Genomic DNA, 13,124 nt, shown 5'->3' with positions numbered 1-13,124 from the left:
ACTAGTCTAAAATGGTGAAGGCCTCCTCGATCTTCTTAACGGTGTGACATACTATTGTGGCGCCTCCCCGCAAGCGGCAGGCATGGCCGCTTGCGAGGAGGTTCCACCACACTGACAGCAAACAGCGCGTACGTGACGAGCGTGCAGTTGTGGTGCGGTTGAAGCACGGAAGAACTAAGCGGGCAGAAGCGAGGGAAACGGCGCACAGCTTTGCTCGGCTGGCTGGACGATCCATGGCCTCAGGCCACGTGAAACTGAAACTATGTGGCTGGACTATTTTTCGGCGCCCGGGCTTGCAGTATTCCAGCAGCGGTAGTGCATGGTAACACGGTGTATGGTATGCTAAAGTTGTCTGTTGTTGGGATGGCCGCAACTAAAAGCTCAAGCTGAAAAACAGGTTTACATGCAGAAGCAGGTTTTTTTACGTTCCGGTGGGCTGCTCGCGGCTCGAGAGGGACTGCACAAAGCAGGGAGTAAAGGGGCAATGTACCATTGCCCCATCGAATAGGCGTTGGTAGTGATGCAAGTTTTGTCCCATAAAATACCCTGTTTTCCGGTAGAAATTAAATATAAGGGCGCTGACAAACGTCGCCCCATCTCCCACGGCTTGGGACGGGTGTCATTACCGGATTATTCCTGGAACCCGGATAAACCCGCTAATAGAGAGTTTGGCGTAGTGCGACCCGCTACCGTTATCCGCTTCCGCCCGGATCCACTGCGCATGCGCAGATCGCCCTGAGGGTGCTAGATGGCGCCACGTGCCGGTCAGCTGCGCGTACGCCTGACGCGGCGGGACTAATCGGCGCGTACGCATTGGCGGCACGCGGAGGCGGATCACGGCAGTGGATGCAACACGATGCGACCGCCTGCGCGCTCAATCGCCATGTTGTAGCGTCGCCGCGGCTGCCTACGCAGGTGCGCTGCGCAATTGACGTCACGTGAACAGCGGGCGGGAAACTCAAAAATCGCTCAGAAACAAATATGACCCCCCCGGCAACAGTAACACTTCCATTGGCCAAGGAGATATTTTAATTCGGCTTTAATCACAGGCAATACAGAAACCTCACCATTCAAAACCTACGACGAGCAGTCGATGTGACATAAACAACGTGACGTCATGCAGATGACGAGTAGCACACCGCGTGATGCAAAAGGCTGGATCTCGCTAGGCGATCTGGCGAGCCACGACCTTCTTGATCAGTGCTCCGCAAGTTGCGTGTGTGCGTCACTGGATTGTGTGTGCATGTCATCGATGCCTTACCTTCAGGGGGCGCGTGTGACTCTCGCACATGAACATAACGTCAAGCCATGCCTATGCGCCCCGAGATCGAAATCAAAACCAAAACTTACCGTGTTAAATGGCTAGGTAATTAATAAATTACGTCGCGGTCGAGCTTTTCAGGTCGAATTTCAGCGGTTCTGAACCACTAGCTACCCATTAAAACAAAAATCTTGGAGCAAAAAAAAAGAAATACGATGTCTATAGTCTTTTAAGCACGTGGGCGTTTCAACAGAAAGTTTGCTGAATGTTTTCGGCTGTCTTAAAAAAGCACGGTAAGAGAATAAGCTCAGTGTTGATTTGCCAAATCGCATAAGGAAACCAGTCCTCGCATGGGAAACAAAAATAATTTATTTAAGCAACAAGGCGAGAACATTATCATGTGGCCACGGACAGCGTTAAGATATACTTGGCTCAGCAGCGCTGTCTCTGCCCTTTCACGTCTTCACTACAAAAACAAGAAGAAGAAAACATGGAGAATGAATAATAATCGAGTGGAAAGATAATAATAATAATAATAATATTTGGTTTTGGGGGAAAGGAAATGGCGCAGTATGTCTGTCTCATATATCGTTGGACACCTGAACCGCGCCGTAAGGGAAGGGATAATGGAGGGAGTGAAAGAAGAAAGGAAGAAAGGTGCCGTAGTGGAGGGCTCCGGAATAATTTCGACCACCTGGGGATCTTTAACGTGCACTGACATCGCACAGCACACGGGCGCCTTAGCGTTTTTCCTCCATAAAAACGCAGCATGAGCGAAACTCGCGCTTCTTTTCACGGGGTACATCATCATAAAATTAAAAAAAAACTTTTAGGACTAATTGCCATAGGTTTGTGATAGCTAGGTCCGACACGTAAGTAGAATGCAGGCAATAAATAAAAAGGGCAAAAGACATATGACTAAGCAAAATTCAGAGAAAGCAATTGGTGCTCCCCGCCGCGGTGGCTCAGTGGTTAGAGCGCTCGGCTACTGATCCGGAGTTCCCGGGTTCGAACCCGACCGCGGCGGCTGCGTTTTTATGGAGGCAAAACGCTAAGGCGCCCGTGTGCTGTGCGATGTCAGTGCACGTTAAAGATCCCCAGGTGGTCGAAATTATTCCGGAGCCCTCCACTACGGCACCTCTTTCTTCCTTTCTTATTCTTTCACTCCCTGCTTTATCCCTTCCCTTACGGCGCGGTTCAGGTGTCCGCCGATATATTTCCTTCCCCCCAAAAACAATTATTATTATTATCATTTTCAAAAACCAGTTTTCTTGGTCAGCTATAAGGGAGTGCACTAGAAGATCATTTTACTCCAATATATTATATGGGCTAATGTGTTTAGAGTGTATATGCAAGTCTGCGTTCCGCCTCGACTAATTGAGCCCGATTTACGTGTCCCCCCGTTTTGTGATTGAATTCACTGTGCGTTTCAGTAAACGAGGTTGCATGACGACCGCATCCTTACTGAAAGTTGCAGTGCTTCGACAGGAACTTCGTCTGCGTCCAGTCCTCAAAGATCTTCGCTTTGCAGGTGTAAGAAGGCTGCGGAGAGAAGTGGGAGAGAGGCGCATAAGTGAGTCATAGGGGCGACGTCGGTAAGATATGGGAGGCCTTGAACGATCGCAGCATAAGAGGGATTGATGATGTGCCGTTCGTCGAATGTAAAGTAAGGAATTCCACTGCACTGTATATGTGCAGTGTGTATGTGTGTGTGTGTGTGTGTGTGTGTGTGTGTGTGTGTGTGTGTGTGTGTGTGTGTGTGTGTGTGTGTGTGTGTGTGTGTGTGTGTGTGTGTGTGTGTGTGTGTGTGTGTGTGTGTGTGTGTGTGTGTGTGTGTGTGTGTGTGTGTGTGTGTGTGTGCGTGCGTGCGTGCGTGCGTGCGTGCGTGCGTGCGTATACAGGGTGTTCCACCTAAGACTTTACACATTTTTTAAAACAGGTTTTCGGAGTTCGAAGAGCACTTTTTTTTGGCATAGCATTGTCAGCGGTGTAGTACATCGGAATGCATCTAAGACGTGCAGGGGGTGGCTTATGGTGATTCAGCCCCCCTCGAAATTTTTTCGTACTGTTATGCACCGCCGACCAAAACAACCACCGGTGCTGGAAATAATGCTGGATTTTGTCTACAATGTCTTTTTCACGCTCGAAAAGACATTTCGGCGCGAACATTGCGAACTCGGGCTGGATTTCGTGGCAGTTAACGCCCATGCACCTGGAGTCACATATAATGCAAGGAGCCCCATCCGAGCATAAAGTTTCAAGGACGTGTCGATGACGAGCAGGCTCGTCGCGTCATCTGGCGGCAGCCGCGAAATCTACGGAGCGCGTGGATTTCAATTCCGAAACTTTATGGATATAAATTTCTCATAAACATTTAACTTTACATAGAGAAGCAGCAAAACCAATGCAAGTAAAAGGCTCTGTTCCTTCAGTATCATAAACGCGTAATTAGTAAACGTATGACTATTCATTAGCCTTTATAACCGCAGAAATTTCTGCCGTTTATTGTAACAGTTAGCATCATGATCAAAGTTATCAGGCGAATACGAAAATTACGAGGACGTCATTAACCAATCTGACCGACCTTGCTAATAGAAAGCCCGGCCCAAACGGCGTTTCCCAACAAACACTCTCGGATATTGGGTAGTTCACCTTGTCGCGTCACCTGTGGCTTTAGTTTGTCCTTTTCTTTCCTTTTTTAGCTACCTGCTTTTACTTCTTTTTCGAACCAGACCAATACCCTTCTTTAATTTTCTGTGCAGAAAGATTGTTGCCACTTTGCAGGCAGCTGAAGTACACATTTTCGTATTGATTTCTGCATTCTTCCTCTATTATTCTATCCATGCGGTGCTGTCGCGACCACAGCATGGCCAAATACATATCACGATTTCTGCGATCATAGTTTTACTCTTGCAGGATGGTCTGTCTTTTTATGCGTAAAGGTTAATATCTGTGATTGCGCAACATGTATTTTTTTAGCTTGTTTGACATATTATATAGAGCAACCTTAAATTAGGTATGTAGATTTATTAGACAATATACGTATATTTAAATATCTTCTTGCCATGTTTTGTGCATACATGCAGTGAATTTTGTTCCCAGCGACGCTTTTTTGCCCTTTGTCAAGCTGTATCTTCGCATTTGTGATATTCCATTGTATCTCCGCATTTCTAATGTATATTTTGCAGAATTCCTGCTTTTTATATGTGCTCTCTGTTGCGACTATAATTTCGGTGCAATTACATACAATACTCGACTGGGGACAGCTGCGCCCGCGCAATACAATGGAACGAAGGACAGCGTCACTGAGATTTTTTCCTTGCTATTGCATATGTGCAAAATTGTAAACAATGTTCTTGAATGACAAAGATTCGTTAAAATATTTGTCCTCAACTTGATTATTCATATCAGGGACATGCACTACTTTGTCGGTTTCCAACTGATATAGTTCTAAAATTCATGAGATATTTTCTTTGCTTACTAAATAGACAATAAAGAAGGAAGCATTGATATCAGTTATTTCTGCCACAGTTTTTGGGACATACGAATATATTCTTTTATGAAATATACATATTTTACTTGTCTAGACAGTGCGCAGCGTTCAAGACTTTGTTTGGAGCATCTAATACGCAATATCATTGGCAATGGCAATGCAATCATGATTAATGTATTTGATTCCTCTACAAATTATATAAGGAGGAGGCCGTGGTGCAGCATGAGCCCCCCTCAAACAAAATTTCTGGCTTCGCCACTGAAGACATGCTAGCTAGTATGCTGGTTAACTAATATTGAATAGTTAACTTTTTAACTACTATCGTTAGGACCCTTAATTATTGAGAGGCGCGTCGCCCACCGTAAGTACTATTCGTCAGTTTTTAGAATTTTGAAAACGCGGTTACCCTCGGCGCTGTGGTCCAACAAATTTTGGCTATCTCGACGAGTTACGTGCACTGGAGAGGTTGCTTTTCTTGCAAGCTTCTCGGAAGCGCAAAATAAACGCGATTTGGCGTGATTTATCCAAAATTAGTTGAGCCACAGCGGCGAGGGTAGTCGCGTTTCTGGAATTCTAAACGCTGATATGACCATTACTAACTGCCGGCTACAAATCTCTGATCGCAAGCAGTTGCCTATCGGTAATAATGAAAAAGTTAAGTACTAGAATTTAGTTAATAACTTTAATAGTAAGCATGATTCGCATGTTTTTTGACGTCCGCCAAAACTGGCATTAGTATGCTGCAAAAAGGTTCTTTTCACATCAAAAACTCTGAAAATTTTGAACCTTCTAAAAAAAAAGCTCGTGTATTACGACGAAGGTTTCTGGGATACCCGGATCCGAGTCATTATGTCACGACACCCTCGATATTGCTTTCGCCCTCGCGCTATCACCGGCGCTGGTAGATTTTTCTTTTGGCTTCAAGTTTATTGAAAAAGCAAGATTAGTAAATGAATAATAAATTGACACCAAAAGGGGTCGTGTAATTCAGCACTCCATACTGGGACTTCGAGCTCAGTATCATCTTCATATGAAGTAGATGGGTGGGCCGTCCATCACAATTAAAAACAAGCTATTGAATGTTAGCGTAGCAGCAACATACACATGGAAGCATAGATGCTTATGTACCGTCGTGTCCAGACAAGCCGTCACACTGTACTTTAACGAGCACGAGACATCTTACATGAAGGTGCACTATTGTACATAACTGCCACTTACCGCACAAAGCAATATCTTGCACTCCGACTGCCTGGTCCCGGGTCTACAGTCAGATTCGGTAACCAGGATCTTTATCCAGATAAAGCTTCCCGCAACGATCTGAAAACACACGGCAGAAACACACACACACACGACGTGACAGTATACTGCCACGTATTATAATACGTGACAGTGTTCATAATTAGGATGAAAATTCTATAGGCAGTGGTAAGGTTGGGAGTTCATGGTGGGCATCACTAACAAGCCGTTGTCTGGAAGCGGGCTTTGAACTTCTGTTCTTTGAACCAAGAAGAAACTACGCACGGTATGATGTATTGACTTGATACTTACCTTGACCTTCACTTCGATTATGGACGTCACAACGAGGAGTGACTGCCGGCCTCTGGACATCAGGCGCGCCAGTTCGTCTGCGATGTGCTGGTAGTTGTGAAATTGGGACTTTGGCACCCCGACTTTTTTTCCAATTAGTATCTTCGGTTTCTCGGCTGCACCAGTAGTCGCGCCCACGACCAAGACCCCCACAGTCAACAACAGAGGACACGTAATCTTCATTTCGTAGCGAGGTATACTTAAGGCTACGCTTCTGTCCTGGTACTGGATCGCTAGACTGTTTGGGATGCCGGCGAATTCGCAGCCTATTTATGGTCGCTGCCTTTCTCAGAGATAAAAGTATGCTGTCAACGAGAATGTGTCGTCTTCAAACTTGTGACGTCACTTTTTTTTGCGTGTGTAGGGTAGAAGCAGATATTTTCGGATGCCGCCCTCTTCGCGTCTTCTAGAACCCATCAAAACACTCTGCAGCCGCGGATGTTGAAAGGGATTCCCCAACTGTTGTGATTGGTCGCATGCGTTGTTTAGCGCGTAGCTATCAGAACACGGGCATTTATGCTGCTGGCAGACAGTGTTCCACAGAGGATGTGGGAAGGGCTATCGAGACTCGCAGTCGCATCTCAGAAACGAGCTGTGGTTCACCATTAGCCCGCTTGCTGGGGTAAAAGAAACAAAAAAGAAAGAAAAAAATTGCCGATGTGCTGTTTTTTTTTCTTTTCCTGTCCCATGGGTCTACAGAAGAAAGGAGAAACAGACGCGTCTGCAATAGATGGCGCCACTCGACGAGCAAGAACACTAACAGGAATCGTCCTTTGAAACCCTCAGGGGTTGCGTGAAAAAACCCACTAGAAACAAAAAAAAAACTATTAAGGCTGACAAGTTTAACATGAGCATTTCTGAGAAGCCGTCTCTTCACTTCCTATAGCAGGCCAGACGACGGCTGCTGAAGCGAGCTCAGTCGGGGACCGTCGGCTTCGACACGTATCTTCCGAAAAGCATTTATTATGAGAGCCTGCAGCCTTCTGGCTAATTTATCTGTCATCTCGGCCACCTGTTCTGCGCCTGCTATAAATACTGGTATCGTTGTCTTGCCAGGAGGAAATGGAACGCTGAATGCGATTACTTGAGCCTGTATAGCACAGAGGTCTCAAGCTCACATTGATATGCGGGCAGAATTGAGAAAATTTCGTGGCACGCGGGCCAGAAGCCGAAAAATAAGAGGAACAGAATGGGGTCAATCACTACCAAATCAAATCAAATCAGATGAGATTTTATTTCTCTTCAAGCTGAAGAAAGGGTTGGCGGAAAAAAGCGGCACATGAGCAAGTTGACGAAGACTGGTCCCCCTGAACACAGTTCAGCAGCATTAATGAATATATACAAACAAGAACACTCAGTGAGGTGTCAGTTTATGCACAGAAATGATACATAGAGATGGCGCTGTCAGGGTGTCATACATGCGATGAAAAAAGAAAAGTACGCGGTTAACAAAACACAGCGTACATAAAAAAAATGACAAATCACTTTATTTCACTTTATTTTTTCCTATGCGGGTGGGGGGTTAATAATGTCATTCTTGTAGTGTGTTAAATAAACATAAGAAACAACGAAGATAATTAGCCTGGACAAGAAGGTTTTGCTTTTTATCGCGGGAATTTCCCTTCAGTTATAAGCATGCTGCTGGCTTGAGGTTTGACAAAGCTTAGCAGCGGCAAGGGATGCAATGTCTAGCGTTAGGTCTTTTGCAGAGACGACTCTCGTGGTGGCTCTGAGGTGGTCGTCTGTCATCCTCGAGCGCAGAACAGATGTGCTCACTTTCAATAAAGAGAAGAGGGGCTCGTACAAGTATGTGCTCCCGAACATGACAATGATCCTTGTTTGGAACAGCTGTCTTATCTTAAAAATTTGTTTAAAACTCCGGGACACCTGCGTCTTCAAACATCTGTCGTAATGTGGTGCTTGCTCGAAGTTCAGTGAGCTCCATCTGCAACTCCGGCTCAACATCGTCGACTAGCACAGCAAAGAGAGCGAAAGTTTATAACTATTTGTAGAGGCTGATGACGTCTTGAAACCGAATTTTGAATTCTTCCTCGAGCCCCGCCGCGGTGGCTCAGTGGTTAGAGCGCTCGGCTACTGATCCGGAGATCCCGGGTTCGAACCCGACCGCGGCGGCTGCGTTTTTATGGAGGAAAAACGCTAAGGCGCTCGTGTGCTGTGCGATGTCAGTGCACGTTAAAGATTCCCAGGTGGTCGAAATTTTATCCGGAGCCCATCACTACGGCGTCTCTCTCTTTCTTTCTTTCTTCTTTCACTCCCTCCTTTATCCCTTCCGTTACGGCGTGGTTCAGGTGTCCAACGATATATGAGACAGATACTGCGCCATTTCCTTTCCCCAAAACCAATTATTATTATTATTATTATTCTTCCTCGAGATTGCAGAGCAAGTCTGGGAAAACATGTCAAGATTCTTGGGCAACGTTTCCTAGTGACTTAATTGAGAGATGGAAAGTGGTCCAGCTTATTCGCTTTTATCTGGCGTTTCCGGAGTTGTAATTTCATGTGAAATGCAGCAACTTCCTCGCTCATTTTCGTTATTATTTTTTGTTTTTTAATGAAATTTTACGTTCAAGATGTTCATGTGATCACATATGTCTGAGAGATGCAAGGGAACGTAGCCACATCTCGATGAAATGAACGGCGGCGCAAACAAGGACACTAACAAGAAAGAAAGAGACACCACATGCGCACACTACAAACTGTTTATTGCGCGGAAAGGTGGCATATTTAAACATTCAGCTCAAGCATGTGACATCGAATTATCGCTACGAACACAGCACGTGGAAAAAAAGCAGCAACATCAGGAAAACGAACAAGAAAATTTAACCCCTGTAGAAAACGGTAACAGATTCTGATAAAAGGAATTAAAAAACTAAAAGGAGGTCTCTTAGCGCATGTGGTGTCTCTTTCTTGTCAATGTCCTTGTTTGCGCTGCCGTTCATTCCATCAAGCACTAACTCGCCTCTCAGGCCGTTAGTCTGAAGCCACATCTCATTTGACAGCTCATCGATTTATGTTTTTCTCTTTCAAGAAGCTGTAAATTTCCTCTCTGGGATAAAAAAAAAGTTAGGCAGGATTTAACCGCGGTTATACCCAAAGGTCGAGCGATATCATTTTGGCAATGGCCCGGGCCAAATTTGGAAGTCGCCATCATGTCGGACACAGTAAATTATGGTTGGAATCGGTTTTGGTCCAAATAGGCCGAGGTCAAATTTGGGAGTAGCCCGGGCCAAATTAGGAGGTCGCCATCGTGTCGAGCACGCTCAGTTATGCTCGGACGTCGATTTTGATCCAAATAGGCCAAGGTCAATCTGTCAATGTCAATTATTTTGCTATGCTTTGCTTCTCAAGGTTAAACCAAGGTCAAATCAGGCACAAAATGGTGGCCGGGGTGGTTTTGCAGCTGAGTGACGGCGTTGCTACATCGATTTTGGTACGAATCGTCCAAGGTCAATCTGTCAGTGTCAATTCTGTTGCTATGCTCAGCTTCTTAAGGTTAAACCAAGGTCAGATCAGACACAAAATGGTGGCCGGGGTGGTCTTGCAGCCGAGTGACGGCGTTGCTACATCGATTTTGGTCCAAATCGGCCAAGGTCAAGCTGTCAGTGTCAATTCTGTTGTTATGCTCTGCTTCTCAAGGTTAAACCAAGGTCAAATCAGTCACAAAGTGGTGGCCGGGGCGGTCTTGCAGCCGAGTGACGGCGTTGCTACATCGATTTTGGTCCAAATCGGCCAAGGTCAGTCTGTCAGTGTCAATTCTTTTGCTATGCTTTGCTTCTCAAGGTTAAACCAAGGTCAAATCAGGCACAAAATGGTGGCCGGGGCGGTCTTGCAGCCGAGTGACGGCGTTGCTACATCGATTTTGGCACAAATCGGCCAAGGTCAATCTGTCAGTGTCAATTCTGTTGCTATGCTCAGCTTCTTAAGGTTAAACCAAGGTCAAATCAGACACAAAATGGTGGCCGGGGTGGTCTTGCAGCCGAGTGACGGCGTTGCTACATCGATTTTGGTCCAAATCGGCCAAGGTCAATCTGTCAGTGTCAATTCTGTTGCTATGCTCTGCTTCTCAAGGTTAAACCAAGGTCAAATAGGGCACGAAATGGTGGCCGGGGCGGTCTTGCAGCCGAGTGACGGTGTTGTTACATCGATTTTGGTCGAAATCGGCCAAGGTCGATCTGTCAGTTTCAATTCTGTTGCTATGCTCTGCTTCTAAAGGTTAAACCAAGGTCAAATCAGACACAAAATGGTGGCTGGAGCGGTCTTGCAGCCGAGCGACGGTGCTGCGAACTTCGGCGCCGGCCGTTTCTTTCCGGCTACGAGTGTAAACTGGCTGACATAAGCCTGCGCTATAGCCTGCGCCCTTGCTCGGTACGACAGCTGATGACAGCACTCCGAGGGAGCGAAACTGCTCGCCGCACATACTCCCTGCTTACTTATCATCCAAGGGAGGAGGGCGAGAGGCCGGTCTTACGTCACCCAGTTTACGATCGCAGCCAGGGAGCAGCGGCCAGCGTCAGAGACTGCAGCGCCGCCACTCGGCAAGAAGCCCGTTCTCGCGGCCGTCGCGGCTGCTAAGTTACTTCTGACAAAGACGGTACGTACTCAAACGGCGGCGCAGCATCTTACCAAGATGAAGACAGAAGATAAAGTGGCATCTACGAGGGCGGAAAACCTGTTTGGCGTGAGTGGCTGCTACGCAATCAGCGAGGTTTCTTGTACCGCTACGAGCCCTTGTCTGTGCCGCTTCGTCCCATTCGCGTCTCAGTGCATTTTTGTTCTGGCGCGTTCAGGTGTTAGCGCCCGTTTTGTAGTCTCCATAGCATTGCGCTCTCGAGAACCTTGACCACATGCTCTGCTACGCCGTTACGTTCATTCTATGTTGTGTCCCTTCGGAAGCGTTGGTTTGGTCTGGAGTAAACCGGTATTACTGTGAGTAAAGTAAAGGACGGCTGGCAAAGGATGGGTAACCTGCGCTGCCAAGGTGGCACTGCAATTGTTCCATTCGGTGACTCAAAACCGCCTTTATCAACCGCTTGGGGCGCTGCAAACGCGCGAACACATTCTGCGCGATTAGATAACCGCGTTTGGCTGGCAGCATTCTTTGCCTAGCTTCTCTCGGCGTAGCCCAGATAGCTGACGCACGGCACGTGCGCCTTCGACAGCGCGGAGGCTTGCGCCTGAAAGTGGCGCCTGAAAGTGGCGCGGAAAAGTACTAATAGTACTATCCAAAACTGCTTGCTCTTCTCGCTAGGCAGAGCGTTATGGCGCTGCAGTCGGCACCGCAAACTTCAGCGCAAGTTCCTCATAGGGTTAATTGGAGAGACATGGGAGAGGCTTTGGATTGTAGTGGGCATAGTCAGGCTGATGATGATGACGATTGTGAGTCTGTCACTCGTCGGGCGAGAACATGGCTCACGCACACCTTTCCGTGGAAGGCGAGGCTTTCAAATTATTTTAGTACACTGAACCAGAGGGGAGGGACAGCTCAAAACGCGCGGTCAGGTGTCGCCCAAATTGGTTGCGAGCTGCAATTAAAAAAATTACTTGTAAATTATAGGGTCCATGCCGAGTTCTTAAATTTGACTCGAATAGTCGCAAAGCCACCTCTACAGATTAGCTGCGTTAGAATTTATTACTGTCGAAATTATTTTAACTGTCTATTTACGTTGATGCGCACGACGGCATAGGCAGGTCGAGTGGGCAGAACGCGAAGCCGGTTACACTTTAATAATAATAATAATTGGTTTTGGGGAAAGGAAATGGCGCAGTATCTGTCTCATATATATCGTTGGACACCTGAACCGCGCCGTAAGAGAGGGAATAAAGGAGAAAGTGAAAGAAGACAGGAAGAAAGAGGTGCCCGTAGTGGAGGGCTCCGGAATAATTTCGACCACCTGGGGATGTTTAACGTGCACTGACATCGCACAGCACACGGGCGCCTTTGCGTTTTGCCTCCATAAAAACCAGTTACACTTTGCATTTTTGTATCTCGGCGCACTTACCATGCTGCTCCCTTCCTATATCGAAGGTACTTGCTTGTCGAAATAATGGTGATTACTTCCGAAAGTGATGCACCAATCATGATCGTCGAGGAATGCATGCATGTGACTGGGCATTACCAGAACTCACAACAACAATTTTCAACAGTCTCGCAAGAGAACAGCAGTTTACAATTTGTTGAGAAATGCTCGAAGTGGTAAGGAAATACCTCTACTTAGGGCATGCAGTGACCGCTAATCGGGGTCATGAGAGAGAATAACTAGAAGAATAAGAATAGGGTGGAGCGCATATAGCAGGTTCTCTGAGATCATGAATGACCGTGGTTCAGAGGGCAGCGGCGGCGGTCAATGCGTCCCAGAATAGGGACTGCCACACAGCGCAACGACCATCCCCACCTCCCTTTCCTAACTGAGTACAGTGCTGTAATAAATAATTTCTCTTCTTCCTCCACCAGCGATTTGCAAACGTTCCCAGGCTACGGTGTACTTTGAGACCGGACAGTAACTAGCATGGTGAGAGGCTTAACGTCGCTTAACGCCAGGAAGCAACATTAGCCAGTTTTAACACCTCTGTATGGCAGGCACGGCAACTGCTAGCATACGGCAAATATGGGTAGGCAAGCCTGGCAACGGCAGCGTGCTACCGAATTTGCCGTATCGCTGTGGAGCTACGCATAGGGTGCCTCGATGCCAGCGCCCCCGCACCCTCGCAATCTGCGCGTATGCTTGCCGCACCGGGACCAATCAGCGCGTGCGCATTAGAGGC

At 46.9% G+C, this 13,124-nt stretch overlaps 1 protein-coding gene and 1 long non-coding RNA gene across 2 annotated transcripts in view; one reads left to right on the top strand and one right to left on the bottom strand.

Moving 5' to 3' along the window:
* Positions 1-1,612: 1,612 nt before the first annotated feature.
* LOC144133445 (uncharacterized) lies at positions 1,613-6,882 on the bottom strand. The gene is made up of 4 exons (XM_077666545.1): positions 6,303-6,882; positions 5,973-6,071; positions 2,727-2,803; positions 1,613-1,727 (listed from the first exon to the last, which is right to left on the bottom strand). Exons 1-4 carry the CDS (start codon positions 6,522-6,524, stop codon positions 1,694-1,696), a joined length of 432 nt encoding a protein of 143 aa, XP_077522671.1. The 5' UTR covers positions 6,525-6,882; the 3' UTR covers positions 1,613-1,693.
* A 3,991-nt stretch (positions 6,883-10,873) lies between these two features.
* The window catches only part of LOC144133447 (uncharacterized), a 58,057-nt gene continuing 55,806 nt past the window's right edge, over positions 10,874-13,124 (top strand). The window contains exon 1 of the long non-coding RNA XR_013315054.1: positions 10,874-11,040. This is a non-coding gene — a long non-coding RNA (uncharacterized LOC144133447). The remainder of the gene's footprint in view (positions 11,041-13,124) is intronic.

Source organism: Amblyomma americanum, chromosome 5, assembly GCF_052857255.1.
Source record: "Amblyomma americanum isolate KBUSLIRL-KWMA chromosome 5, ASM5285725v1, whole genome shotgun sequence".
Lineage (NCBI taxonomy): Eukaryota > Metazoa > Arthropoda > Arachnida > Ixodida > Ixodidae > Amblyomma > Amblyomma americanum.
Note: the sequence above shows the minus strand (reverse complement) of the source record. Positions and strands in the feature narration are given on the sequence as shown.

Bases quoted from the DNA above. Each gene is read 5' to 3' on its own strand.
- LOC144133445 (XM_077666545.1), bottom strand. From the start codon at position 6,524: ATGAAGATTACGTGTCCTCTGTTGTTGACTGTGGGGGTCTTGGTCGTG. The intron at 6,072-6,302 runs GTAAGTATCAAG...GTGTGTTTTCAG, and splicing joins TAATCGAAGTGAAGGTCAAG to ATCGTTGCGGGAAGCTTTAT. The intron at 1,728-2,726 runs GTAAGGATGCGG...TTGTTTTTGTAG, and splicing joins TCGAAGCACTGCAACTTTCA to TGAAGACGTGAAAGGGCAGA.